This window comes from Acomys minous (assembly GCF_964271855.1).
Source record: "Acomys minous genome assembly, chromosome: 8".
NCBI lineage: Eukaryota > Metazoa > Chordata > Mammalia > Rodentia > Muridae > Acomys > Acomys minous.
In genome coordinates, this window is record NC_140489.1 from 76,733,599 (window position 1) to 76,760,935 (window position 27,337).

Here is a 27,337-nt window from a genome sequence, read left to right on the forward strand (position 1 = left end):
CTTTCTCCTCTCCTTCTTTCTGCTTACTAGAACTTTCTATCCAGGTGTGACTAGTAAGACTTTGTTTACTTCATCACTGGTCATCACAAGGCCACTTATGGTGAACCCACTAAAGCAGCTGTTTCTGTCTTTGCTTTTCGATCAATGGGCTCTTAACTGCCTTCTCAGAGACCAAAACACCAATGACCAAACACCCACTTTCCCCTAGACCATTCATTATGTCAAATAACAGGACTAAAGTGCCAAGAGTGAGTGGGCACGCAAAGCAACGTTTGCGACTGAATGGAGATAACGAAGCAGCTTAGCAATATTATCGCCACTGCCACCACCGTTCGGATGACTGTTTACAGAAATAACAACTATCTGTTTACTTCAGCACATGAAGATCTCAAGTCAGTCAGCTCTATTAATCCTTGAAAGAGTCCTGTAACTGGTCTACAGTGAAGAAGCTGAAAGACACAAACTGGTAAGTACATTGCCACAAAGTGGTGGCAGCCAGAATTTCACCTCAAGTCTGCTGACGTCAGAGTTGTGTTCTCAATCATAGCAGCAACCTCCCGCCATCAGAGAAGTGAAATGTCCCTACCGCTCTAGCTCTCACAGAGTGGGAATTCCATGTGGCCATTCAGTTTCTCCAGAGAGCCATCAGGGATTTCACTTATCAGAATGAACTGTCAGCATTTTGCCAGACATGGTGGCACATACATTTAATCGCAGCACTCAAGAGGCAGAGGAAGGCAGATAGATCTCTGATATCTGGCCTACACAGTGAGTTCCAAGACAGCCAGAGTTTCATAGTGAGAACTTGTCTCAAAAAATTAAATAAATAAAGGAATAAATAAAATAAAATATACATAAAGGAAACTAAGAATAATTCACTGTGAAATTACAGTAAACACTCACCCACAAATGCGGCCATCTGAGCGGCCGTTCTTCCCACTGAGTTCACAACATCTGTCTTTGCACCTGCCTCCAGCATGGCCCATGTGATGTCTTTATTACCTAGAGTTACAGGAAACAAATCTGTGAACCCTAAGAAATGTGCAATTTGAAACTCTTTCAAATTTGGCGCTCTCTCTCTCTCTCTCTCTCTCTCTCTCTCTCTCCACACCTCCATGACTTTGAAGTTTCTATCATGCATATATTTTCATTTTTCCAAAACTATCAATCATAATTACAAAAACAAAGTAGAATAACTCTATTTAGTCAATCTAATTTCCTAAGATATCAATTTGGTAATACAAACATGGTTTGGAATTGAATATCACTTTTAACAATAAAAGGAGTGTGTTTGCCTGTATGCTTAGTGTAACATCAAAACATGCATAGGAAATTATCAAAAACAAGGACAAGAGAAAATGAGCAGAAAGCCTCCTTTGAACACCACTGACTCTTCTCTCACACACACAGTCTCTGGAGCAGTTATTAAACATGGGGTCTTTCTGCACGTGTCTATGTAAACATCTGCAGTTCATTCTCATTTTCCCAAACCATTATAGATATTTTGCTATTATCTCCACTGAGTGAACAGCATTTGTGGTTCATTTTTGCCAGTATGAGCTATGGTTTTCTTAGCAACATTTTGGGGGAAATGTGGACGAAGGTCATGTGTGTTTTAAATGCATACTCTCAGGCTGCCATCCAGCAAGTGTAGACTGAATACATTCCACAGAACACTGCAAGGTTCCCTGGCACCGCTGCTTTAACTGTTGCCAAAACAGTGAGTGCAAAATGATCATATGTATTTCAATTTTGACCTCTTTGATTAATGCTGAAAATATTTTATATATTGATCAGCTGGTTCTACTTCTTTCATTCTCTGCCCAGTTGTTTATTACAGTATTTATCTTTCTCTAGTTGATTTATAAGAACTCCTTATAGATAGCAATGAGACCCTCAAAGATGTACAATAAATATTTCTTTCTTCATTTTTACTTGTATTTTAAATATATCTATGGAGTATCCCATTTACAGCAATGTAAATGAGGGCATTTGGAGGGAGATGTGGAAATCTAATTTAGTGGAAACTCCCTGAAATCTACAAGGGTGACCAGAGCCTGAACTGGCCATTTTCTGTAACCAGTCAAGGCTCACAGAGGTGGGAATGGGACACCAAGCCAGCCACAAAAACCTTCAGCCTACAGATTGTCCTGCCTGCAAGATGTGCTGGGTAACAGCGGCACAGAACACGTAGCAACCAATGGCTGGTCTAACTTGAGGCCCACACCAAAAGGAACCCATGCCTGACACTGCCTGCATGGCTAGGAAGGTTGATAGCCCAGAGGCCTAGGATAGAAACAAACATAACTGGCCAAAAAAGAAGAGTCAACGAAATGCCTGCTAATAAATGATGTTCTGCTGTACTCATAGATCTGTGCCTAGCCCAGTCATCATCAGAAAGGCTTCCTCCAGCAGCCGATGGGAGCAGATGCAGAGATTCACAGCCAAGGCTTAGGCGGAGCTCAGGGAATCCTGCTGAGGAAGGGAAGGAAGGCTTATGGGAGCCAGTGGAGTCGAGGACACTAGGAGAACTCGGCCCACAGAATCAACTAAGCAGGCCTCATGGGGGCTCAGAAACTGAAGTGGCAATAAAGGAGCCTGCAGAGGCTGTGCTAGGTCCTCTGTAAATATGTTGTGGTTGTTTATCTTGGGTTCTTATGGGACAACGAGACTGGGGGCTTCTCTGCCTTTTTCCCCTGATCATGGGATCCATCTCCTTCCACTGGATTGCTTCATTCGGCCTTGATATGAGTTTGTGCCTGGTCTTACTGTGTCTTGTTACACCGTGTTCAGTTGGAGGAAGAGTGGATCTGAGGATGCTAGGGTGGAGAAGAATGAAACAAGGGGAAACAATGATCAGGATGTACTGTATGAGAGAAGAATAAAAAAAAATCTATGTAATTACATTACGATGTCCCCTTGGCTTGTAAGGAGTTTTACTATTATTATTTCTGTGTGTGTGTGCACGCGCGCGTGTGAGCGCCTTGTGCATTTGCTGCCATGTGTTCATGTGTCCATGGAAGTCAAAGGACTTTTGATCCCCTGGAGCTGGAGTTACCAGCAGTTGTGAGTCACCTGATGTCAGTGCCGGGAGCTGAACCCCAGTCCTTTCTAAGAGCATAGGCATTTGTTTTTCTTCCTTTTTTGAAGTGGGGAGCTCTAAATGTCTTTTAATAAGGTAATGCTGCATACTGCTCCATTCCTCAGGAAAATTTCAAACTGAAGGTATCAGGAATAAACCAAACACTGTTTAGCAATTAAAAAATGCACAGATGACTACTCAAGATAGGCGCGGCTGAGGGCTACAGCCACCCTGGGCCCAAGACTGCACCAGGCCAATCAAGAGAAGCTGACATCATAGACACAAATGGTCATCCATGGAGGCAAGTTAACACAAGGTATTTTTAAAGATATGCTGAAATGAAAATCTCAAAGAGAAAATGTCTCCCTGAGGACATGAAGGAGTCATAGATGAGAGATATAACAGAACCGTGTGTATGCTGTAACCTCTGTGGACAATTGTGTGAATTCATACCTGGGAGTGAATGGAGGAATTGGGCTAGGTCTTTGGAGGATGTTTAGGTATTGTGGTATATATGGCAGTGCCCCGGGGTTGAGGAGAATAAAGATGAAAATGTAATTAAAACATGATGGAAAACGGAAAAAGAAACAAGCAACCAAAGCCTCCAAAGCAGGAAAGATTGAAATGAATGGAGCTCTGAGTCCACTTTGCTGTGTTCTCCAGGTCACTTCAGGACTGCACCAGACAAACTGATAAAACACTATACCACAGACTTTTATTTGTTGATACCACCCCTCCCGTGCACTCTGCCTCCAAGCATACTCCCTAAGTAGTACAGGCAGGGAAGACTCGTCTATTAGGAAGAACCTCTCACAGTTTTCCAGGTCGAATTCTGGCTAGTCCAAAAGGGGCCCTTCTTTTAAGGGTTGCAGGAAACGTGTGACACCACAACTTTAGCTAATCCAGCTCCAAGAGCCGGATGGCTAAATGCAAGAAGAGTTACATCAATTGCTCCAATTCCTTCCACTGTAGCAGCTTGGCCAAAACATTGCTGGTGGGGTCAATCCCAGGGTTCCATCTGGCATCATCTAGGCAGGTCCAGGAGGAGCTAGGGTACCAGCTGCCACCGGAGCAGGGGAAATGGCGCCTCTATTGTTGATGCCCATAGCATCTCCCATAGGCATTTGGCCCAACCACATATCTCTTGTTCTCCTCGCACCAGGTAAGGTTCCCTTAAATCCTTCCCACTGCCTCTTCTTCACAGTGCCTGCGCTCCTCCTGCTGCCCGGTTCTGAATGGCTTGGCTGGGCAGCTCCTCTATTCTCTTCTGGACGGCTCCTCAAATCCTGCCTCTTTAGCATAAGCCAGTGTTTGTGACTTGCTGCTTCTATCTCCAGCTTCTCACAAGCCTCATCGATGTTGTGGTCCTCTTGATCTTCCTGTTGTTTCTCCATCTCAGGAAGCACTTTCCAGGAGCATGGCATACTCACACTCAGATCCAGGCTGGGCACATCTGGGCAGCTGCCCTTGCTCTATGTGAAATTGCTAGGGGTGAGAAAGGGGCGTTGTTCCTTTTCTTTTTATAACCAGCTTCTTTGGATGTCCCTCTTCATCACATCCATCACCTCCACAGTCACAGGCCGAGGAAATGTTAGCAAAAAACAGCCTCTATTGCCATGCCTGTGAGGTCGAGGCCAGCCTGGTCTACAAAGCAAGTCCAAGACAGCCAAGGCTACACAGTCTCGAAAAACCAAAACAACAACAACAGCAACAACAAACAAAACAAAACAGAGCCTCGACTGCATCTGTCCAGTGCTTTCCGACAGCTGACTTCCCTAGGAACTCAATAATGCCTTTCCCTGAGGGCCTTCCTCAGTCATCAACAATGACCTCGGCCACCTCCTGGCCAAACACAGAAATGGCTTCTTCACGTGATTCTTTGGATATGTATTGAGGAAGACTGCGGGCTGTAAGGGATGTACTATGACAGACAAAGCACACGTACCGCTGTTTTCCACAGAGTGGCATATTGTCCGGGTCCTCTTTGGCAAGTTCCACTAGAGATCAAGATTCCGAATGGGTAAAGCCAAAGCCTTTATCCTTATGAATGAAAACTTGGTCCGTTTTCCGGTATTTTTCGGAAAGTTTCCTCATTTCCTCCTCAGTGATGTTGGGGTAAGACTGCCCACAAAGAGACGGCTATGCCAGGTGAGGGTCTCTATGGGCTTCTTAAAATTCTTCAAGTCGAGAATCAAGCCTTCATTCTGGCTCAGCTGGCCTGGTGTCCATTCGCAGGCATTGGTGAGGGTGGCTGCTGCTGCTGTTGCTGCTGGTTGTAATGGTGGTGATGCTTTCTTGGGGTATGGTTCTGCTTCTCCAAGTTAAAAGTTTTCTTGCTTTGCATTTTTTAACCTTTTGCCTACAGTTCTATGCTCAGAGTAACATCGACATTGCACGGCCTCCACTATTCCTAGTAGGCTTTCTGGTTTTTTTGTTTTGTTTTGTTTTGCTTTTTTTCTGAGACAGGGTTTCTCTATGTAACTTTGGCTGTCCTGGACTCGCTTTGTAGACCAGGCTGTCCTCGAACTCACAGAGCTCCACCTGCCTCTGCTTTCCTGAGTGCTGGGATTACAGCTGTGGGTCACCCCACCTGGCTCATAGAAGTCTTTACCTCCTAAGCTATCTCTCCAGCCCCTGATGTCTTTATTATTCATGAGTTCTTTATTGTATACAGTACTTAGAAATGCTTTTGTGCCCCACAATTATAATTTATCAGTGCTTTTGAAATCAGAGCTTACTATATTACATCTCTGTTTTGTTTTGTTTTGTGTTTTTTTTTCGAGACAGGGTTTCTCTGTGTAGCCTTGGCTATCCTGAAGCTAGCTCTGTACACCAGGCTGGCCTTGAACTGAGATCTGCCTGCCTCTGCCTCCCAAGTGCTGAGATTAAAGGTGTGTGCCACCACCACCTGGCTGCATTATAGCTTAACAAAAGTCAATTCTCACTACTCTTTTCTATTTAACTTCTAAAAAGTACTCAAGTAAAACATGCATTGAATTTAGAATATATGTGCATTTAGATTGTGTGGGTAATAAACACAGATAGAGAAACCTACCGGAAAGTGCAGCGAACATGAGGGCTGTGTACCCATGCTCATGCTGGTGGCAATTGACATCAGCTCCGTGTCGCAGAAGTAATCTGCACATGTCAAGTTTTCCTTTGTACGCTGCGTGCATTAATGGAGTCATTCCATTCTTTAAAGGGAAGGGAAAATATGTTAACTATGCAGATTTCCATTTTCATAACTTACAAACACAAACATAAGTTAATAAAATCATATTTAAAATCTATAAAGAATATTCATTTCCTCATATCTCCTTAAGACACAAATGAACAAACATGTATGCACACACAAAAAACACCCCAAAGACCAGAGGCTAATACATGAGGATCACAAAATCAAGGCCTGCCTGAGCTAGGTAACTTAGTGAGACCTGCTCTCAAAATTTCCACATGAATGATCCATCAGGGCAAACGTGGTAGAGTAGAGTACTTGCCTAACATATGCAAGGCCCTAGGTTCAACTTAGGTTTGCTGTACCAAACCAACCAACCAAACAAACTCCCCCAAAAAAAGAAAAAAAGAAAGAAAGAAAAAACCTGAAACAAACATAACACTTACCAAAAGGAAAGATAAGTAAAATACAGTGTATTTGTGATAGGTAATTATAACGGTATTCGGAAAGTGATTTTGGAGACACTGAGATGGCTCAATGGATAAGAGTGTGTGCCACCATGTCTGGACCTGACTTTGAGCATCAGGACCCACTTGGTAGAAGAGAACCAATTTCAAAAAGCTGTTCTGGAGCATATGTGCCCCACACAAGCAGATACACACACAAACAAAACAAATAAAGCTGAATTTTTTTTTTTTTTAATTTTTAGAGGGGATAGAAAAATGGCTTATTGCTTGCTGCTCTTCCAGAGGACCTGGGTACAGTTCCCAGTGTGCACATCAAATGGCTCAAAACTACTGTGACTCTAGATCCATGAGATCTGATGCCTTCTTCAGGCCTCTGTACACAGACACACACAGACACACTGACACACACATACAAATAAAACTAAACTTAAAAAATTTTAATGAATTCATCTATGTGTAGTGAATTGGAAATTTTCTGACTAATGCCAATGAGAAAAACCAGGTACAGGCTATACTTACTGCTGGGGCATCATATCTTAATGCAAAGATCCCCAAATCTCACACATATTTAATTACATTATGATTTGATTAGCTATTTGACTAGATATGATTGCAAACATATTTGGCAATATTTAAACTACACTGAATTGATTGGCCTCCATCTGCTTGTGTCTATCTAATGAAATATCATATAATGTAATATCTCATATGTGACTCCTTCATGTCCTAAGGAAGACATTTTTCTCTTACAGATTGTCATTTTAGTATATCTTAAAAACAACAATAACTGTCTCAAAAAAAAAAAAACAATAACAAAAAACATTGTGTTAGTTTGCCTCCATCTTTTTCTTGGATGAGGACTACCCAAGAGTAGGTGACCTTTTGTGTCTATGATGTCATCTTTTCTTGATTGGCCTGGTGGAGTCTTGGGCACAGGGTTGCTGTGTTGAAGGTCTGACTGTAGCCCTTAGCTTTGCCTGTCTTGAGTGTATACACTGTGCATTTTTTTAATTGCTAAACTATGTTTGATTTGTTCCTGATACCTTCAATTTAAAATTTATAATTAGTAAGATGTATAACTCCACAGCTTTTAAAGTAATATTCTCCAAAGGTATAAGTTAAAATAAAATTTAAAGATTAAACAACGCTTCAATTTTCAGTAAAAATATATGAGGTAGTTTACCTAATTTGTTTTGTCTTAATTTTTTTCTTTTAATCATAATGGTTGTGTGCCTTTAATCCCAGCAGAGGCAAAGAAATCTCTGTATGAGTTCCATACCAGCAAGGATTACATAGTGAGACCCTATCTCAAAAAACAAACAAAACAAAAAAATTAAAAAGTAAAAATATTTCTTTCCGTTAATAAAATTGTAATATGATTTTATGAGGTGTGTGGCTTCAGTTTAGGAATGAGGTGGGTACTAATATGGTTCAGTTCATGATCATGAATATTATGACCCTAAGGAAACATAGTTCATTTGTTGCTTTGAACATGCATTCCCAAGATGTCTTTAAGCAAACCATTAGCTCCGAAGGTAATTTTGGCTTTTTGTCAGTAGTGTTGGTGTTTCTTGTCTTGCACTCAACAGCATAGGTTCTGAGGGGCTGCTGCCCTTTTCCTCCTGTGTCCCCTTAAAGTGTCCTGTCTTTCTACCTTGCCTTAGAACCACCATCTTAGAGGGAAGCTGACAATAGAATTGGATGCTGGAACTTCTCGGACACTTGCATAAGAGGTCACTTGGTTGGAGCAATCAGTGCTTCCTGGGACAAGGAACAGGAAAGTAAAGAGATGGCACAGTATTAAGACTCCCTTAGTTGGGTGTTGATACAGTGAATACTGTCCTGGCTTTAATGTCCAGTACCAAACCAACAAGTACAACAGTAACAACAACATGTACATATGTGTGCATGGGCACGTGGATCTGGGTACAGGTCACGAAACTAGACAAGGAGCCATGAGAGAGGGGAGGTCCCTACAAAAGGGACCAAGGAAAGAGGAGGTGATAAAACCTGTTACCTGCAAGTGAAAAAAGAATAACGGGAGTAGAAGCAGGAAAAGAGGGGAAGAGATGGAGTAAGGGGATCAGCGGAAACAAAGGATGTTTGGAAATGTCAGAAGGGAGTGCTTTGTATGCTAACTGAGAAAACATCCAACAACGACCCCCACCCCCCCTTTTTTTTTAATTTGGTTTTTTGAGGCAGCATTTCTCTGTGTTAGCCCTGGCTGTTCTGGATTTACTTTGTAGACCAGGCTGGCCTCAAACTCATAGCAATCCACCCACTTCTGCCTCCCCAGAGCTGGGATTAAAAGTGTGCACTACCACACCCGGCCATGGTGGTGCATGCCTTTAATCCCAGCACCTGGGGAGGCAGAGGCGGGTGGATTGCTGTGAGTTCAAGGCCAGCCTGGTCTACAAAGTGAGTCCAGAACAGCCAAGGCTACCCAGAGAAACCCTGTCTCGAAAAACCAAAATAAATAAATAAATAAATATTGGATTTTAGTGCAAAAACCAAGGAAAGGTTGTTCCCCAAAACACAAGGAGTTCTCTTGACTCCCTCACCCACTCCGAGGTGTCTGGGCCAGCTGTCTGTCATGACCACACGTGATGTGTGCTTTGCTGCTATCACCATCTCAGGCTATTAGAATCTATGAAAAGTTAGACCAGCTCTTAAGACCTCTGGTTATCCTTCCTGCTTCCTTATTTCTTAGTTGCACTTTGCGTTACCCAAATGTGGAACAATGCGAAGGGGAATTACAAATTCCCAGCGCAATGGTTACTATGAATTATGTTGGTTCTAATGCTACACTTTATGATGCCAAGGAAAAACCTGAAGGAACAGTAACACACTCCTATGTGCTGAGATAAAAACCTCTGCACTAGCTTTTCTAGCTGTTTTCACAGTATGTCAAGTGTAAAACAACAACAACAACAAAATAAAACAAAGAATAGGAAACCTCAAATACCTCAAAACAGTTAACCTACTAAAAGAAAATATTCCCATGTTCAAAATAAAATCCTAAGTCAAATTTAAAAGGCTACCTTCCAGTTACAGATATGAAACGACTTGCTCTATGGAGGAAACCAATGTTGAACGGCCATCTCTTGCTGGTTAGGACAGTGGTGAGTCCGTCTCAACTGCCGCCATCTTAAGTGAGGAGGAAGCTATACCCACTGTGCTTCCAGTGCTCTGCCCAGGTGGGAGTGTCCTGGGGATTACCCATGCGTGTACTGGTGATTTTAAAATCTTCTTTGGAGCCCCGTCTGTTTGGATACTTTGCTCATGTTCTCCCACTGGCACATATGTCCTTTCTTAAGTTGGGTACGAGTCCCTCCTCGGGACTCATTTGTGAGGCTCACCTCACTTCCCTGGGCTATGACTCTATGCTCTGAAACACAAGAGCTTTCAACCACACAGATTTCCAATTTCCTATTCTCTATCTTGTACCCAAACGCCTTATCTCACATTTTTTACCCACGTTCATTTTCCTAAGTTATCTTTTCTATTTCTTTCTGCATATTTTACATATAATTTCATGATTTGAAAGCTTACCATACCACAAAGATTAAAAATATGACAGTACCTACAAAATGGCCTCTCATCACTGCTTTGGTCACTTCATACAGTTTTTATTAGACAGCATATTTTTGTAACTGTATTTCTAGTTCTAAACATTTCTACTTTATTTTTGAATCTAAGAATTACTGAATCAAAAAACTTTCCAAGAGAGGCATTTTTTTAGATCAATTATTTTTTATTTTCAAATCTAACACATTCCATTTGGTAAATTTGTTTAATGTTATATAAAATTTATTTTTTAAAAATAGTATAACATATATAACCTATTAGCATATACAAGATCATATTTCCACCTTTTGTAAAAAATGGTGGAGGCTGAGTGTGGTGGCACATACCTTTACTCATAGCACTTGGGAGGCAGAGGCAGGTGGATCTCCATGAATTAGAGGCCAGCCTGGTCTACATAGGTGTTCCTTGCCAGCCAGTGATGCATGGTAACACCTGTCTCAAACAAACAAATAAACAAACAAACAAACAACTTGGGAAAAAAAGACAAAAGAAAAAATTTATTTGAGTCAAATACCTTTAATTGCATAACTGTGTCCCAGAGCTTGGGAAACCAAGACAAGAAAGAGGACCAAAAGGCCAAATGGTAGCCTGGTCTATATATAGTATTAAGACCTTATCTCAAGGGGCTGGAGAGATGGCTCAGAGGTTAAGAGCATCAGCTGCTCTTCCAAAGGTCCTGAGTTCAATTCCCAGCAACCACATGGTGGCTCACAACCATCTATAGTGAGATCTGATGCCCTCTTTTGGGATGCAAGTATACATGTAGGTAAAACACTGTATATAAAAATAAATAAATCTTTAAAAAATAAAAGAGACCCTATCTCAAAAATAACAATAAAATATTTTTAAATTAAAAAAAAGAAAAGAAAAGAAAAGAAGGAGGAAGAGGAAGAGGAAAAGAAGGAAAGAAGAGAGAGAAAGAAAGGAAAGAAGGAAGGAAGGAAGGAAGGAAGGAAGGAAGGAAGGAAGGAAGAGATGAAGAGGGCAGGGGGAAGGGAAAGAGGGGAAGGTTATAATTTGGTTTTAATTTGCACTTATTTGATCACAAATTTTCATTGTCTCTAATTTCGGTTTAAGTAGTACAACCTGAATATAACAAATGCTATAAAATAACTTCTACTGAGAAAAACTGCATTATACATTTTGGGATGTGTGGATGTGTGGTGTGTACATGTTTGTATGTGTGAGGTACGCTTGCCTATGTGGAAGCCAGAAGTTGATGGCAAGTATCTTACCCTATTGCTTTTTACCTTATTTTTTTTAAACAGTGTCTCTCACTGACCCTGGAGCTAGACTGGCTGCCGGTCAGTGGGCTCCAGGCATTCTTCTGCCTCTGCCACTCCCACCTTAGCCAGTGCTGGGATTACATGTCTGTACATCATGCCTGGTTTTCCCATGGGCACTGTCAGTCTGACTCAGATCCTTAGGCTTGCGTGGCAAACATTTAATCTACTGAGTCATGTCCCGGATGCCAATGTTATTCACTCTCTCAGGAAGAGAAATACTGTGTTAACTTTACCTCATCCAAGCAGTTGACATGAACATTCTTACTGGACAGCAGTGTCCCAGCTTCTTGCACGGTACCTTTAAAACAGAGAGAGACAGTGGTGACATGTAGGATCATGTGTCACTAGAAAAGGGGGAAAGGTCTAACGGGAAGGCAATAAATGTTAAAGGGCTGTTTGTAACACTAAGACTGGCTGGGCTGGGTGCTAAGACATAAAGCTCCCAGTCACAAGCATTCCTCCAGAGAAGGTTTTATACAAACTGACATAATTCCACAGACCTTACATTATATTACCTTGGCCCAATTTGCCTTTTTGGCAGCCACACTATACCCACTCGGCATAGGAGTTAATGCTGAAACAAATCCTGAATATGATCTAATCCAAATCACCATCCAGAGCTGACAATCTCATCTGTGTAATGCTTGGAATTCAAGATGCGGCCAGTTTGTCATTTGTCAGCCCTGGGTCAAGTAAACGATGGCATGTTTCTTATAGAATGCCTGGGCTGGAAACCGATGGGTGAGGCATACCTACAAAGTCCCCTTGCTATGGGAAAGTGCTTTCTGGTCAGCAATCAGCCTCCCAAGCTGGAAGGAATCACATTAAAATTGAAAACTCAATCCTCTGAAAATTTGGAAATGCGCTTTAATTGGGTCAGAACGATCAGGTTTTTCCAGTTTTGTGCGCAACAGGACAGAACGTGGCTGCAAAAGACAATGTCACTATTATCATCATTAATCACTACAGCCACATGTTCTGCCAAATAATTTCTGGCTTGACTTGGAAGAGAACAATGAAAGTGAATGTCCTCGGAGTGTGAGGAAATGATCATCCACCTCTCCACTAAAAGGCAACAGTAAAGAGGGGTTTGTTACCCTGCAAGCTGAGTAAGGGGGAAAGTGGAGTGCAGACTAAAGACCAGCCTACTGCTCCTTTCCCTGTTTGGTTTGTAAACACGGTCTCCTGGGGGCTTCTCACCACTGCAGGAGAAGCAGCGATGCCACTGGGTGTGTTGGGAAAATGTCAACAGAATGATCTATGTGCCCCTGGAGCGTGACGGCAGCTATTTCTATAAATACTGTGGTTTTCTTTTCTTTTTTCATCTGGCACTGAACTCTGAGAGGGCAGTTGGTATCATCAGCTGAGTGGCTAAGGAAAAGGGGGAATTTGCAGCAGCACATGCCAGCTAGTCCGGCCTAGCTGGTGAGCTCCAGGCACATGACAAACCCTAACTCAAAGGAGGTAGACAATGTTCCCGATAATGACACCTAAGGCTGTCCTCTGACCTCCACCCAAGTGAACACACACCTACACCTACTCATGTGCACCATGTGCACACACAGAAGGGAGTGTGTGCTACATATGCTACTTTTACTTTCGACTTCAGCCATACCTGTGGCTTCTCATCAGAGACTTTCTCATTTGTGGTTGTTGTTGTTGTTTGGTTTTTGTTTATTTGGTTTAGTTTTGGTCTTGGTTTTTGAGACAGGGTTTCTCTGTGTAGCGTTGGCTGCCCTGGAGTCCAGGCTGGCCTCGAACTCACAGCAATCTGCCTACCTCAGATTACAATCAGCATCAAGAAGATTGAGGGGGAAAAATGCCTTCACCCCATTTGCACTTGGAGAAGATGCTTCAGTTGAGTCACATTCTCCACGGAGAACTCATGGAAGTCATTTTCTTTCTGGCCAGAAGATGTTTATGGAGTAAAAGAAAAATCTACAAGGATTGTGAGCAGATCAAAGCCTGCCACATGTTAAGGACAGGATGGAGATTACAATCATAAACATTTGAACTGCATTAGAGAACTATAAAATGTTTGCCCAGTGGCCAACAGTGTGAAAAGAAGATACTAGGCATGCTGTAAAGCAAAGGGTGGGGGACGTTTTCTCCTGCTAAACTCTTCCTCAGTAGGCTCAATACTTTATCTATGACACGAGAGGTACAGACATTCCTCCTGCCCCTGCCAACACACACACACACACACACACACACACACACACACACACACCAAGTGATTCTTCAGCAGATATCAATGAGATGTCTTCCTCAGGTCTGACAACTCAGAGGACTCAAGGAAACACTTAATTCACATTTACCTATTCATTATAAAAGGTATAGATAAGTGGTTCTTAACCTGTGGGTCAAGATCCCTTCAGAGGTCAAATGACCCTTTCACAGACTTCACTTATCAGATATCCTGCATATGAGATATTTACATTATGATTCATGACACTAGCAAAGTTACAGTTATGAATAGCAACAACAATAATTTTATGGTGGGGGTCACCACAACATGAGGACCTCTATTAAAGGGTCACAGCGTTAGGAAGGTGGAGAACCACTGGTATAGATAAACAAGGCATGCTACATGGGAGAGGCATCCTATCTTCCAGCAATCTGAACACTTTCTCAACCTGCTATTTCAGAAATATTTCTGTAGGCTTTGACACATAGATATGATCAGTTATTAGCTCAGTCTTCTGCTTCTCTCCCCTTCCAGGAAGATTATGGGAGCAAGGTGAAGCTTAAAGTTCCAAGCTTGTAACTGTGGCTTGGTCTTTCCAATGACCAGCCCATACTGTAAAGCTATCTAGGAGCCTGCCGAACAGCAACTAATAAATAGAGACATGCCTGTCACCTAGAACAAGCCAAGGGTTAAGAACTCTGCTCCTAGCAGGTCAAACACCAAGTATTAGAATAAAAGATACACCAGCACTCCTGAGCTTAGATGTATGAAGGCTTTAAGAGCTGATGTCAGGAAACAAGGACCAAGAGAAAATACACACTATATCCCATCCACGGAGACACATACATGCATACAAACAGATCACACAGTCTGTTAACCTCAGCCTTTTGAGATGCATGAACTGCAGCTGGCAAAGACCATGCCCCTCTCCAAGCTGCATGAGGCTATTACCAGCAGTGGATAAACTAAGGCCGTCCCATATCCCACACCTGGGATTAAAACAAAAACATTTTTATATTAACATAACTGAATTAAAACAAAACAACTTCCACTACAGAGCATGTTGGGGCTGGAGAGAGTATAAATATGAGAGCCCGGAGAGAGGAAGGGGCTTCAAGGAGAAAGAAGGCTGCTTGTTCATCCTGCTGCATTTGCTGTTTCCTATTGCTGGACTGCTGGATATCCTGACGACTGAGATTGGTATTCTTGCAAAGAACCTGATGACCCTAACCAGCCAGAACTAAGTCTAAAGAGGTCTATGTCCTCTTTCCCTTCTAACTTTCTTTCTCTCCTACCTAGGGTTGGGGAATCAGAAGGGAGGTAGAGGCATTAAAGAACCCCAAATAAAACAGAGTTTAAAAAACTAGCACCTACAATGCTCTTCTTATTTTACATTCAGAGCAATTACCATTCTTCTGAGGTAGTAGGGATGGAACTAAAGTCCTAGTTAATACATGTGGGGTAAGAGCTCTACCACAGAACCATGTTCTGGGTGTGTATAGATTTGAATAGCTATTTAGTAGACCTCAAAAAATACTCATTTATGTGCATGAGCATTTTGCCTATATGTGTGTATGTGTACCACAAATCCGCCTGGCGTCTGTGGAAAGCAGAAGATGGCATTGGATCCCCTGGAACTGGAGTTACAGATGTATGTGAGCCAGCTTGTGAGTGCTGGGAACTGAACCCAGGTCTACAAGGTCAATAAGGTCACCCCAGACCTCCAAAATGGATGCTTGAACATTTAAAATAGGAATTGGATTGGTGGTTGCTATAATGCTTATGTATAAATAAAATTATATACCACAGTATCAAGCACCATATAGCCATAGCACATGCCATAGCACATATATGGAAGTCAGGGGACAACTTCATCGAGACAGTTCTCCGTCCATCTTCATGTCAGTTCCAGGGACCAAACTCAAGTTGTCTAGTTTGCTCAGAAAGGATTTTATACACTAAGCCATCGTTTGGCCCACAAGTGCCTTAACATTAAAAGAAAAATATAGAATATAAATGCTACCATCAGCTATAAGACAGTCTACTAGTGCACACTGTTTTTGCAGAGGGCTGGAGTTCAGTTCCCAGAACCATGGCACCCACAATTGGTGGCTCACAACTGCCTATAACTTCAGCTCCAGGGGATCTGATACCCTCTAGCCTCCAAGAGTATCTACACTTTCCAACACAAACAACCATACACATAAAATGTTTTAAAAATCATTTTTAAAAAAATTAAGACACTTATTCTATATCTACTATAACTTGTGTTTTGGAACAGCAGATTTCTTCACGGATTCTAAAAGTTCTTCCACTCCAGGTGTTGGCACAGACTTGCCTACAGGCAACATGCTGGAGGTATTTTCTCAGTTGAGGTTCCTAGATCTAGCCCAGACACATAGTAAATGGCCATTACATGGTGCATCATGCTATAATTCAGAAAACAAACAAACAAACAAACAAAAAAACTCACGAAACCTTAGCTCTTCTAGGTTAAATGTATGAGCTCTTGCCATGTGTTCAGAATGGCATTCACTGTTGCCTTATCTTTTCCTATCTCCTCGTACTTTTCCTGAGAGCATTAACGGCTCAAATACCTTAATATGACAAGAATGTATTACAAACTAAATCCACCTTGGTTCTTTATTCATTGGCTTGGGGAAATTAAGACAGTGAAAACATTCGCCTGTGTACTCACAAACCTTGAGCATGTAGTGACTTAAGAAATAGAAGTGATAAGCACACGTTCTGCTTGACACCTTAGAATAAATTCTGTGCGCATGACCAAATCCATCCAAGAACGTATGCCTCTCCTTTCAGACACGTTATTTTCTCCAGCTGTGCACTGGTGTTCACTTTCAACTGAACACGTGACAGCGCTGGCCTGTTTAAAATCAGAATTCCCATCGCTGGTGGATTATGCGTTGATCTGTCCTCTCTTACTTTTGAGATACAGTCTCAGCACGCAGCTGGGGTTCCTGTTCACTGAATTAAATGCCAGACCTACTAAAGGCAGGGACACACTAACCCAGAGACAGCACGGAAAGCCAGAAGTCTTTGACAGCCATGCAGTTCGCAGAATAAGAACCCGCTCCAGAGCTCTGAGATTTTCTGCAAATATTGATTATCCCGAGAATCTAGTCATGACTAATTTAGAAGTGAGATCAGTTCCTAGTCGCCTGTTGGGTTCAAACCCTGTACTGTTTTCTCTTTTGATACTCTTTAGACATGTGGGCATTCCTTATTAGGAAGAATATATTAGTCTTCCTGTCTGTAGTCTAGGTTGAGTCTGGCTAAGTAGAAGACTGTACCCAGGAACCCGGTATTAGAATATCTAGCTTCTCTGCCATTCGAGGGCAGATATTTAATTCTTAAATTTAAAGCATCAACATTAGTCATGCCCTTAGGCCTGCATCCTCATCTCAGCAAAGTGTCAGTCACCTTATGTCACCTGCCAGGTAACATGATGCAGCCTAGAACCTCATCTGGGACAGCCACTCAGAGATTAGCGGGGAAACATGGCTTCTGGTTGGCTTCCTTCCTACTAGCTGCACAGCGGGGGCGGGACTTGAATCCACAAAGTGCAAGGGAAACACGAAGGAGCATAATAAGACCACAGAGGTCTAATTCCTCGACTAAGGGCGACAATGAGTGTCTAGACTATCTCCTCGCCTTACTGAGGAGAGTTCCTGAGCCAGCCGGCATACAAGAAGCCAGCCAGAGGCCCTGGATGCAGAAAGCTCAAGGCGACACATACAGACGTAGTTCTGTGCCCTTATAAAGAACCCCTCTTGCTGAGAGCTCCCTCCACCCACAGAAGGGGCGGAGATCCACAAGGGATACAGATCCTTCTGCCTCCGGAAGTCGAAAGGGCCCCTTAGACACCCGCCTAAGAGCCTAGAAATACCAGGCCACTGTGGTCTGGACTGACTGTGGTCAAAACATCCGAGAAGCTGGCAAGCATGCACACGCTGAGGCAAGCGCCCCAGGGCCACGCTTTACAGTCTGCGAGGGGTACTGACAGTCGGTCGATTTCCAAAAAGCTGATTTAGAGGTCTAAGCTCGGCAACCTAGATCTGATGGCCGCAACGCCTCTGCCTCCCATCTCCCCGCCCCTGCAATCGGTCCCCAGCAAGAGACAGAAAGGCTTTTTCCGGATTGCAAGTTGCCCAAGGTCCCCCGGGCGCCCCAGGCTCCTCAACGCCCCGCGGCCACCGGTGTGCAGCACCCCGTTTACCAGCCTTGCACCCGTACCTTTCCCGATCACCTCTAGCAGCTCCTTTTCCTCCTGGGTCAGCTCGCCTTTCTTTATGTGACCCATCGTTCCCGCCAGCTTGAAGCTTATTCTATTTCTTTGGGAAGGTTTGTAAAAATGAGAGACGTGTGTGCGTCGTGGAACTCCGCCACGGCCAGGCAACTCCAGGCCGGGGGTAGCAGCTCAGAGAAGTGGCGCTCGCCAGGGTCTTGTGGCTTGAGGCTGGCGGGTGAGGCGAGCTCCAGCGAGCCGGGTGGGAGCTCTCCGCAAGTCCCGCCCCCGCGCTTCATTGGCAGGGTCGGGAGGAGGAGCTGCAAGCGGCAGCAAGAGACTCCAATTGGAGCAGCCCGTAAGGTCCAAACCAGAAGGAGAAATTTGAAGGGGGGAAGCAACGTATCTCCTAGGCTTTGTATCACAATGATAGCCTATTAAGAAGTACATGCACATATTTTTCCTTTAGTTGTAATATAGCACTTCTTTTCCTGGCAGTAGCTTCCATGAGGACATGCAAAAGGCATCGGAATGCCGCTAGGCTGGCTACACTACCCCTAGAGTGGCGCGGTTCGGGAGAGGGGCGGGGCAGGGGCGGGGCCGGGACGGGAGGCGGAGCCAAGCCGGGTTCCGTGAGTCTGTGTCAATGTGTCTGTCCTTCACTCCTCCATTGTCTGCCTCAGCCGCTGTCGCCGCCGCCGCCGCTGCTGCAGAATCCGCCGCAGCCACCAGTCTCGCGCGTCGTCGCTCCCTCCTTGGACAGGTAAGAGGCAGCTAGGTGGAGGCGGTGGGAACCGGAGGGTTGAGGGAGCGGCAGCCGCCTCCGAGCCTGGGGCTCCCACCCGGCTGGAGCTGGCGTGGAGGGAGCATGTGCCTCCCGGGGCGGTTGCCTGCCTCTTGGTAGAGGAGCCCCCGCGCCGCCCCAGCACTCGAGCACGTACCATGTACTGGTGCCCCTTGAGGAAGAAGACCCAGATCTCGCTACGTTTGGCCGCCCCAGGAGCCCCGGGGACCGCAGGCGGGCCGCGAGCTAGCCACGCGGTTGAAGCTGCGGGTGCACATGGTCTCGTTCTTGGTCCGAACGATCCCTAGGGAGGCCCACTCCCGGGAGGGTTGAGGGGGGACTAACGAGGCGAGCTTACGACCGGGAGAGGTTTGGAGAAGGTAATTTTCTTTTTGCAAACCTCGCCCTCCTCATTAACTTGTCTGCCATCTCTTGGCCTCTGTGGAAGCCATAGAACCTGGACCTGTGGTGTTCGTTAAGGATATATAGAAGCCATTTACTCTTGCACTGCTACTTCGTTGGGATGTGGGATATCTCTGCTCTGAGAGAGTTGTCTGTCTTTGTAACTCGGGATTGAGGATTTATGAAACTAGGGAGGGGAGGCTGGGGAGGGCGGGGATTAAATTGGTGTTGCTGTCTATATATAGCCTTAGATTAGTCTCTTAATCCAGCCTTCATTCAACGGTGATGTGGAGCGTCCACCGTAGGTAGATCAAGGGTGAATAAAGTGTGTACCTTTATGTGGCTCAGATGCAAGACGTGCTTGCTAGAATATGCACTCATCCTCCGAGGTGCTTATCTGTAGCGTTGTACAGTGTCAGTCAGTCACAGCTTCTTCAGAAATGCGTGTTTAGGTTTACTGTTGTTTCTCTACAGACTGATATTGATGTTTCCTTCCAGACACAACTGTGCCAGGGAGAAATACCTGAATAATTATGTAGGTTTTTTTTTTTTAATTAAGTATCCCCAGGACCACTCTTTCGTTCCACAGTGCCATATATAACGTAAAATGCTTTTGCCTCTGTCCCCGCACTTCATTTTTGCTCGAAGCGTGTATATATATACTAACATTTCTAAGACCCAGGGATGATGTTCCCTATTTCTTGTCATTAGCCAGACTCTTTTCTCAACTCCTGCTGCCCATCCCCCAACAACCACAGACACACAGAGCTTCAGCTTGGGGAGGGAGGAGCAGATTCTCACATGAAAATGGTTGTAATTATTCATCTCAATGTATAACAAAGAAACTTTTGTTTGATGATGTTTTTTTAAATGATGTGGCTGTTCAGACAAGCAGTGGGGCTTCTGAGAGTGACCAGCGTTGTGTAACCCGCGGGTGCTACTGCCACAGCAATTCATGTGCCAGAGAAACCCATAAACCTAGAAAATGCCTCAGAGTAACCCCACCATGTGACTACACATCGTATCAGCAGATGCATAGACAAAATTGGGTACTTAACCGCCAGTATTTCCATCTCTTGTGCCAAATCTGGGCCATGGTTACTTGAAGGTCACACCTGTTTGTCTCACTGGGGCTGTCGGTTCCTCGAGGCTAGAGACCTAGGATGTGTTTTCTTGGCGCTTTAAGCACTGATGGGTATTTAGTCTTCTGAATGCGTGACTTTAATTTAGGGTTGATGATATTTAAGGACAAAGGAAAACATCCACCTAGAAGTGGAGAGGAATTGTGTTCGGTTTGAATTTGGAAGCAGATACCGAATAGATAGTGTGCAGAAGTGTTTTGGTACTAGCACTGTACAATAGAAATATTTAATATCAAAATGAGATTAGTTAATGGGTTTATTGAAATGTATTCTCATCAAAGAACTCTGATAATGAAATAATTATTCATTTTGACTATCTAATCTGTTCCAGATATTCTGCCAGATGCTGTGCATAGGATTATTTTAATCATTGTTACTATAGATCCAAAACTAGCCAGTAATATCTTCATTTATGAAAATATGACCAGAAACCAAAGGAAGTTAATTTGCGCACAACCCCACTGTTAGGAAGTGTGGAAGCTGGGATTAGATCCTTTTGACGTGTCTTTAAAAACCTTTTGCAGGGTGTGGTGGTACACACTTTTAATCCTATCACTCTGGAGGCAAAGGCTGGCATATCTTTCTACAAAACTGGTTCCAGCCTAGCCAGGGTTTCATAGTAAGACCCTGTCTCAGAGATTAAAAAGTAAAAACACAGTCAAATTGAATGAGAAAGAAAGCAAGAACATGACTGCTCCTCAGTATGATGGAATACCAGATGAATTAAAAACGGAAATAAAAGAAAACGTGACTGCTCCCAGGTTTGGCGGAGGAGAAAGTTTGTTGTAGATAAAAGGGAGAGCAGAGCCAGAGGCAGGGACATCTGGGAGATTCCAAAGTGAACATGACTCTGAGCCATGTGAGGAGAAGAGAGAGAGGGGAGCCAGATACAACAGTCAAGAAGGCAAAAGATAAAAGAGGCAGGTAACTAACATTGCTGGATTATATAGGAAGAGTCTCTAAGGGAAGGGCAGCCCAGCCCTTGGCCTGGAGAGTTCAGGTATGCCAGTCACACCCTGTAACAGGTAAGGACTGAGGGATGCTGGGAGGACCTGGCCTCTGGGTCAGCTTTGATGTGTTAAATAGGTGCCTCAGCCACTTATCCCTGGGTTTGAGACAACACAAAGCTTTACTCTCGCTCTTTTTTGCTTTGTGGTAAGTGGGAAAGTCCACATCCTCCCAGACTAGCTATCCTATATGATCATATTAACACACTGTCACATAATGGAAGATTTAGATCCATATATGTATATTCTCTGGGTTCTGTCTGCACGTTTTCAGAAAACAGTCATTTCTGAGATGCCGTGCGTGTCCCATCACCTTTTTCTATGACTTGTCTGCTGTAGTTTCCTAAGTTTTTTTCCTCACCTCTTCCACCTGCCTATTTGAAGGAGTTGACAGTTGAGTAAACACCAAGCACAATCACCCTTTCATTGGCCACTGAGTTAGGCTCTAACTTGTGGTCCCGGCAGGTGTTTCCAGTGACCAGCTCCTCCCACTCTCTGCCCTAAGGTTACCAGAAGCTGCTTTCTCAACCTGCCAGTAACTTTCTTCTCCTTTTCCTGGAATTCTTTGCCTTTCCTGTTCACCCATTCTCTCCTCTTGCTTGCTTGGAATTACTCTTCTTTCCACATAGAACTATTTTTTTTCCCAGCATGCACCTTGTCCAATGAGAGGCATTTAGACCCTCAAACAGTTGCTGGGACATACTGTCTTTGCACAAGTGTGGCACTGATGACAAGACGGCTAGTGCCATTGTGGGCAACCCTCTAAATTACCTGTATTATGGTAACCAGCCAACCCCCTCAGACCAGCCTTCAAATTAACACCATTGTTTCTGGATCTGCATTCCATGTGACTATGTTATAACTTAGTCCGGCTCAGTGGTGCACGCCTTTAATCCCAGCACGCTGGGATGCAGAGGCATGTGGATCTCTGAGTTGAGGCCAGCCTGGTACAAAGCAAGTCCAGGACAGCAGGAACTACCCAGAGAAACAAACAAATGAGAAAAAAAAAAAAGCCAGGCGTGATGACGTCTGCCTTTAATCCCAGCATTTGGGAGGCAGAGGCATATGGAACTCCCGAGAGTTCCAGGACTGCCTGATCTACAAAGCAAGTCCAGGACAGACAAGGAAGGATACACAGAAAAACCCTGACTCAAAAAAACAAAACAAAACAAAAATCTAGGAAAATGATATAACTTAGCAACCCCCCTTTTTCATTACATCCTATTACAATTTTTAATAATTGTTTGGGCCTCTGTAAACTCAGCAGGTCAGCTCTGTGTTTCTGAAGCAATAACCCCATATCTTGCAATTAGTAGGAGCTCACTACATGCTGAGTTGAATTCATTTGATCTCAAAGTTATTTTAGGTAGATTTGTTTCCCTAGTTGACTAATCCTTCCTGGCAGTGTGAAATGGTGTGGCACTAAACACACATAGCCATAACCAAGGGCAAGAAGTCTTGAGACATTTGAAGTCTATGGGCTTCTTGACATTCCAGTACTACCAGCTAGGAAAACATTCTCACAAATTTAGCATGCCACTCTTGGTCGTCCCATTCAAGGGCCTGGTCTTTCACTGTCTGCTTAAAGATAGCGCTTTGCAAGGTCATTGACAGCTGCCTTTCACTATCTCATGGGGAAGTTTTTTTTTTTTCCCCTTGCTATTTGACTCCTTGGACTTACTTATACTAGGTATGTTTCTTGGTTGGCTGGAAATTTAATGCTATTAAGTCATTTTTAACTTTTTTAAACTGAAGTCGTATGCTTCTGTTTTCAAAAGATCCTTTATCATTCAGAGATGCGTTCTGAACTATTTAAGAAGAACATGCTGTGCAATTGCTGTCATCTATCTGGGACTTTTAGAGTCTGGGACTGAGTGGGAACACACAGGAGACAAGGCTGACAGCGTTATTGTTGGCTGAAGCCGTTTGACTAACTTCACTAACCATCCTTCTTCCTTGTGAAGATATTGGAAGTGTTTCCAATGAGATTTTCAAGTGGACACTTGGAAGTATCACAGTCCGCTAGGGCATTACCCCATCCCCCACCCCACCCCCACCCCTGCCCCATGCTACATAAGAAAGTAATGTGAATGCTTGGCGCTTAGGTTATGCAATTATTCACTGGAGTGCTAAGACAGTCACACCTGACTCTGCAGAGGACTAAGCGCATGACATCATGGTTTACCTTTTCAACACAACTGGAAGGAAATAGGTGTTACTTCTTGCTTGTTTCTCAGGTTTATGGCTATCTTACTGGCAGGCAGTTAACATCCCTTTTAAAACTGACAAAGCCATTTGTAGCCAAATCTAAAGAAGAACACATATTTAGTTTATCTGAGAATAACCAAGTTGTGAATCTAGGGGAGATACTGATTCTCTGTCTTTTAAGCCAACTAAGAAGTCATTCCCAAAAAAGGAGTGGCAGGACTTTTGAGAGCTATGTCAGCTTTGCTAACTGTTCGGAGCAGTGTCAGCATAGCCAGGATGAGTTTATTAATGCAGGAAAGCCAAGGACAGGGTCGGGACAGGGTGTGTGCCTGGATTCTTACTCGCACTTGGTTTAACTGAATGCTGTCATGGACACCTGCTTCCTGATTTTTGGAACTTCATAGCTTGTGCTTCTTGACATTGACAGTTTTTTCTGGTGGTTGGGAAAGCACTTAGCAAGCGTGGAGCATTGAGTTGGAGCCCTTACATTCAAAATAATTAGTCAATATTATTTAAACATCACTTTCTTAACTTTGAAGGAGTTTTTTAAAGCATTTAATTAACATAGAACCTACCAATATAAGCAAGTTGTGTACAGTTAGACTTCTCATTCTTAGCCCTCTCTAGAGTCTGTTTATTGGGGACAGATCTCTTCAGCAAGTGTCTTTTGGGAGGTTAGGTGCCAAGTGGAATGATTTGGCCTGTTCTAAATTTGGCATGTGTTGACTGAAGAGTGCCAGAAATGCTCAGATAGTCCTATTTGTAAGCTGTCCACTTTGAAAATCAAGCTTAAGGTGGATTAATGAATGGCCGTTCTGTAGTCATTGCCAAAAGACAGTGCTATCATTATTCTAACACGATTTTCTGTGATAGCTCTTTTTTTTTATTTTTGTTTTGTCAGTTATAGAGAAACATGTAATGATAGAGAAAAAATAATGCCCACTTTAATATCAAGGAGAGAGTAACCATTTGGCTAGATTTAATTCTTTTAATTATTTAAATGTGAATAGGATAATGAGTTTGTATGAGTAGGAAATTACAGTTTTCCCTTCTTTCCAACTTCTTTTTATGTTAGAGGAGAAAGTTTTTGTTTGTTTGCTTGGCTTTAAAAACAAAACAAAACTAGTTTTCTCTATGTAGCTCTGGCTATCCTGAAACCCACTATGTAGACTAGGCTGGCCTGTAAAACTCAGATCTACCTGGCTCTGCTGGCTTTAAAGGTGCACACCATCATATGCATTCTAGGGCAGGACTTTCCAAAGATAGTTGTTAGATACACTATTGGTTAGGAAACCTAAAGAGAAGTCCTGGACCAGAAGGGCTGCCAGCACACACCACTGTCGTAATTACTGTGTGGCTTATGGGGTTTTTTTTGTTTTGTTTTGTTTTTTGCTTTTGTTGTTAATGTCATTTTTTATTTTTTACATATACATTTATATTACACATATATACAATAAACTACCTATAGCGGTTTTGTGCTATTGCACTGACAACCTTTTCTTCACATATGGTCGAGCCAAAAAAAAAAATGTGTGTGTGTGTGTGTGTGTGTGTGTGTGTGTGTGTGTAATTTTTTATCTATTAAGTTTTCCCAGAGCTGTGGTGGTTTCTAAGGGGGGGGGGGGAAGTATGGTCTATGTTTTCATCAGAGGACAAGGTAATAAAATGGGACTTTTATGAACAGGAAAGAGAAGAGAGAACTGACGTTTAATGGTGCCAAGGAAACTACTGGCTTGAGGAAAAGGATGTCGCTTAATACATTTGGGAATATGAAGATTGTTTTCATTCAATTTGAGCCTGTTGCAGGAAATAGTTGAACATTGGATCCCAAACATTACAGAAAGCATAAAGCCATAAATCCCCCAATCTCTAGATGTCCCCAAGAGGCAGTGTAGTTAGCTCCTTTTCCTAAAGAAGCATGAACATTTTCCATAATGAAGGTCTGCAGAGAACTGTTTGCTGTTTTGATGGTAACATGCTAATTCAATATGCCCAAGTGCTGACATTAGATTTTAATATTTATGTTCCACTCTGCCTAATTCTAAACTATAAGGTCTATGGGGCCAGTAATGACACCGCTTCGTTCAGGAATCATACGAATATCTTTCCAAGATAATGTGACAACTTGGCTCTTTGGCCAGTGTTCTGCTGGAGACAGTGGACTTGTTCCATGTTTGTCATCTCCAGAGAGACAATAATCTTTCTGCTACATCACCAAAGCTAACATGAAATCTGTGGCCTCCAAACTTTGTCTGGGGGGTGGGAAATCATTGAGAACGTGGGTTTAGAGCTGGGGTTTTCAACATATTGATTCCTTCTGGATGTTAACCATGAACTAAAGAATCAAAGAAAGGAAAAGACTACCCAATTATTCCAACATTTATCAGCCCAGCCAGTGTTCAAGTGACTGATACATTAGCTGACACCAGGGCCTCTGTTCTGCTGGGGCCAATTTAGTAGATAGAGACAAAGATGCACCTGCTGGCATGTGAATACCAGGAAACTTCTCTGCTCTGGTCCTTCTGCCCTCCAGACCTGGCATATTTATTAGGTAAACAAATGGCTTATCATATACCTGAACCACATTAAAGTATGAGGTAAGAAAGGAGTAGGTATCAGTATTAGAGCTCTTGCCTGCGTGGGGCAAGATCCTGGCTTCCAACCCTAGCACTACTAAGAAAACAAAAGTGTTTGAAACAGTTTGTAGCACTGTACTGGTTTGGATAGTTTGTTGTTAGTACTTATTTGGGGCCTGTCAAGATGGCTCTGTGGTTAAGAACCCAGGCTCTTGTAAGGACTTCAGCTCAGTTCTCAACACCCAAATGGTGGCTACAACAGCTGGTAACTCCAGTTCCTGAGGATCCAACATCCTCATCTGACCTCCATGGGTACCAGGCATGTTTCCTTTAGATTTGAGTTCATTGTGTGATCAACTGATAAAACTGGATTAATACATCCAGCACCTTGTCTCTGGTGTGCTGGCCTTCCGGCAGTTCTCCGTAGCCCATGCTTTCATTGTCTAAAGCATAAGTGCATGGGTGTGTGTGTTTAGCCTTCTGCTGAAGCTTCATCTGCTAGGCAGGCTTCGGCAGGTCCCTGTCCCAGAAAATAGGGTAGGAGTTTGTAGGTTGAAAGAAGTCATAACTGAGCAAATGTTTGGATTCATGCCACCAACCGTCTTTGACCTTCCTGAAAGGTTTGTTACCAGGATGTTGCAATTTTCTCCTACTGATTACAGTCGTTTTCCCCAACCATTGTACGTTCCTCCTTTGATTAAAGCCCTCAAGTACTGTACTAGCTCAACTTCTGACTCTGCTTATGAACTATAAGCACAAAGCGTGCCTGTCAGTTTTGGGTTTCTCGGCTTTTATGAGTTGATATCTGGTACTTGGCATTCTAATCTTTGCTGATCCTCATCTCCTGGTTTTCTCCAACTCAGAAGGCCTTTGTTGTGCACCCTGTAAGCACCAAACATCTATGTGGAGAGGAGATCTTGTATTAAAGTCACTTTCTTACCTGGGTGTGGTGGTGGAAGCCTTTAACCCTAGCATTCCTAAGGCAGAGACAGATGAATCTCAGTGAGTTCAAGGCCACCCTGCTTAACATGGTAGTTTCAGACAAGCCAGGGAGATATATGTTCAGTCTCAAACTGTGGGACAAATGAAATGACATGCCTATTTAACATAGCAAAGTGGACCTGGCTGCCAGGTTCTCCCAGTAGCCCTTAGTCTTGCATACATACATAGCCTACAGAGTGTGGTT

At 43.3% G+C, this 27,337-nt stretch overlaps 2 protein-coding genes and 1 pseudogene across 4 annotated transcripts in view; 1 reads left to right on the forward strand and 2 right to left on the reverse strand.

Annotated features, from left to right (window-relative positions):
• Window positions 1-18,313, reverse strand: part of ANKMY2 (ankyrin repeat and MYND domain containing 2) — a 36,594-nt gene extending 18,281 nt beyond the window's left edge. Inside the window, exons 1-4 of one of the 2 annotated variants that reach the window (XM_084793585.1) lie at window positions 18,041-18,313; window positions 11,832-11,896; window positions 6,138-6,276; window positions 904-1,002 (exon numbers count right to left, since the gene is read on the reverse strand). In XM_084793585.1, the coding sequence (XP_084649711.1) occupies window positions 904-1,002; window positions 6,138-6,276; window positions 11,832-11,896; window positions 18,041-18,107 (370 nt within the window). In that variant the 5' untranslated portion in view covers window positions 18,108-18,313. Of the gene's footprint in view, window positions 1-903; window positions 1,003-6,137; window positions 6,277-9,765; window positions 9,817-11,831; window positions 11,897-18,040 lie in introns of those variants that run through there. The other variant, XM_084793586.1, reaches the window with a different exon arrangement.
• LOC311604166 (non-POU domain-containing octamer-binding protein-like) lies at window positions 3,502-6,096 on the reverse strand (annotated as a pseudogene). The gene has a single exon. The product of its transcript is annotated as a non-POU domain-containing octamer-binding protein-like (transcript).
• Window positions 18,314-18,640: 327 nt separating the features above from the next.
• BZW2 (basic leucine zipper and W2 domains 2) overlaps window positions 18,641-27,337 on the forward strand; it is a 46,952-nt gene continuing 38,255 nt past the window's right edge. Inside the window, exon 1 of the mRNA XM_084793587.1 lies at window positions 18,641-18,795. The gene's annotated coding sequence lies outside the window, so the exon portion shown is untranslated. The remainder of the gene's footprint in view (window positions 18,796-27,337) is intronic.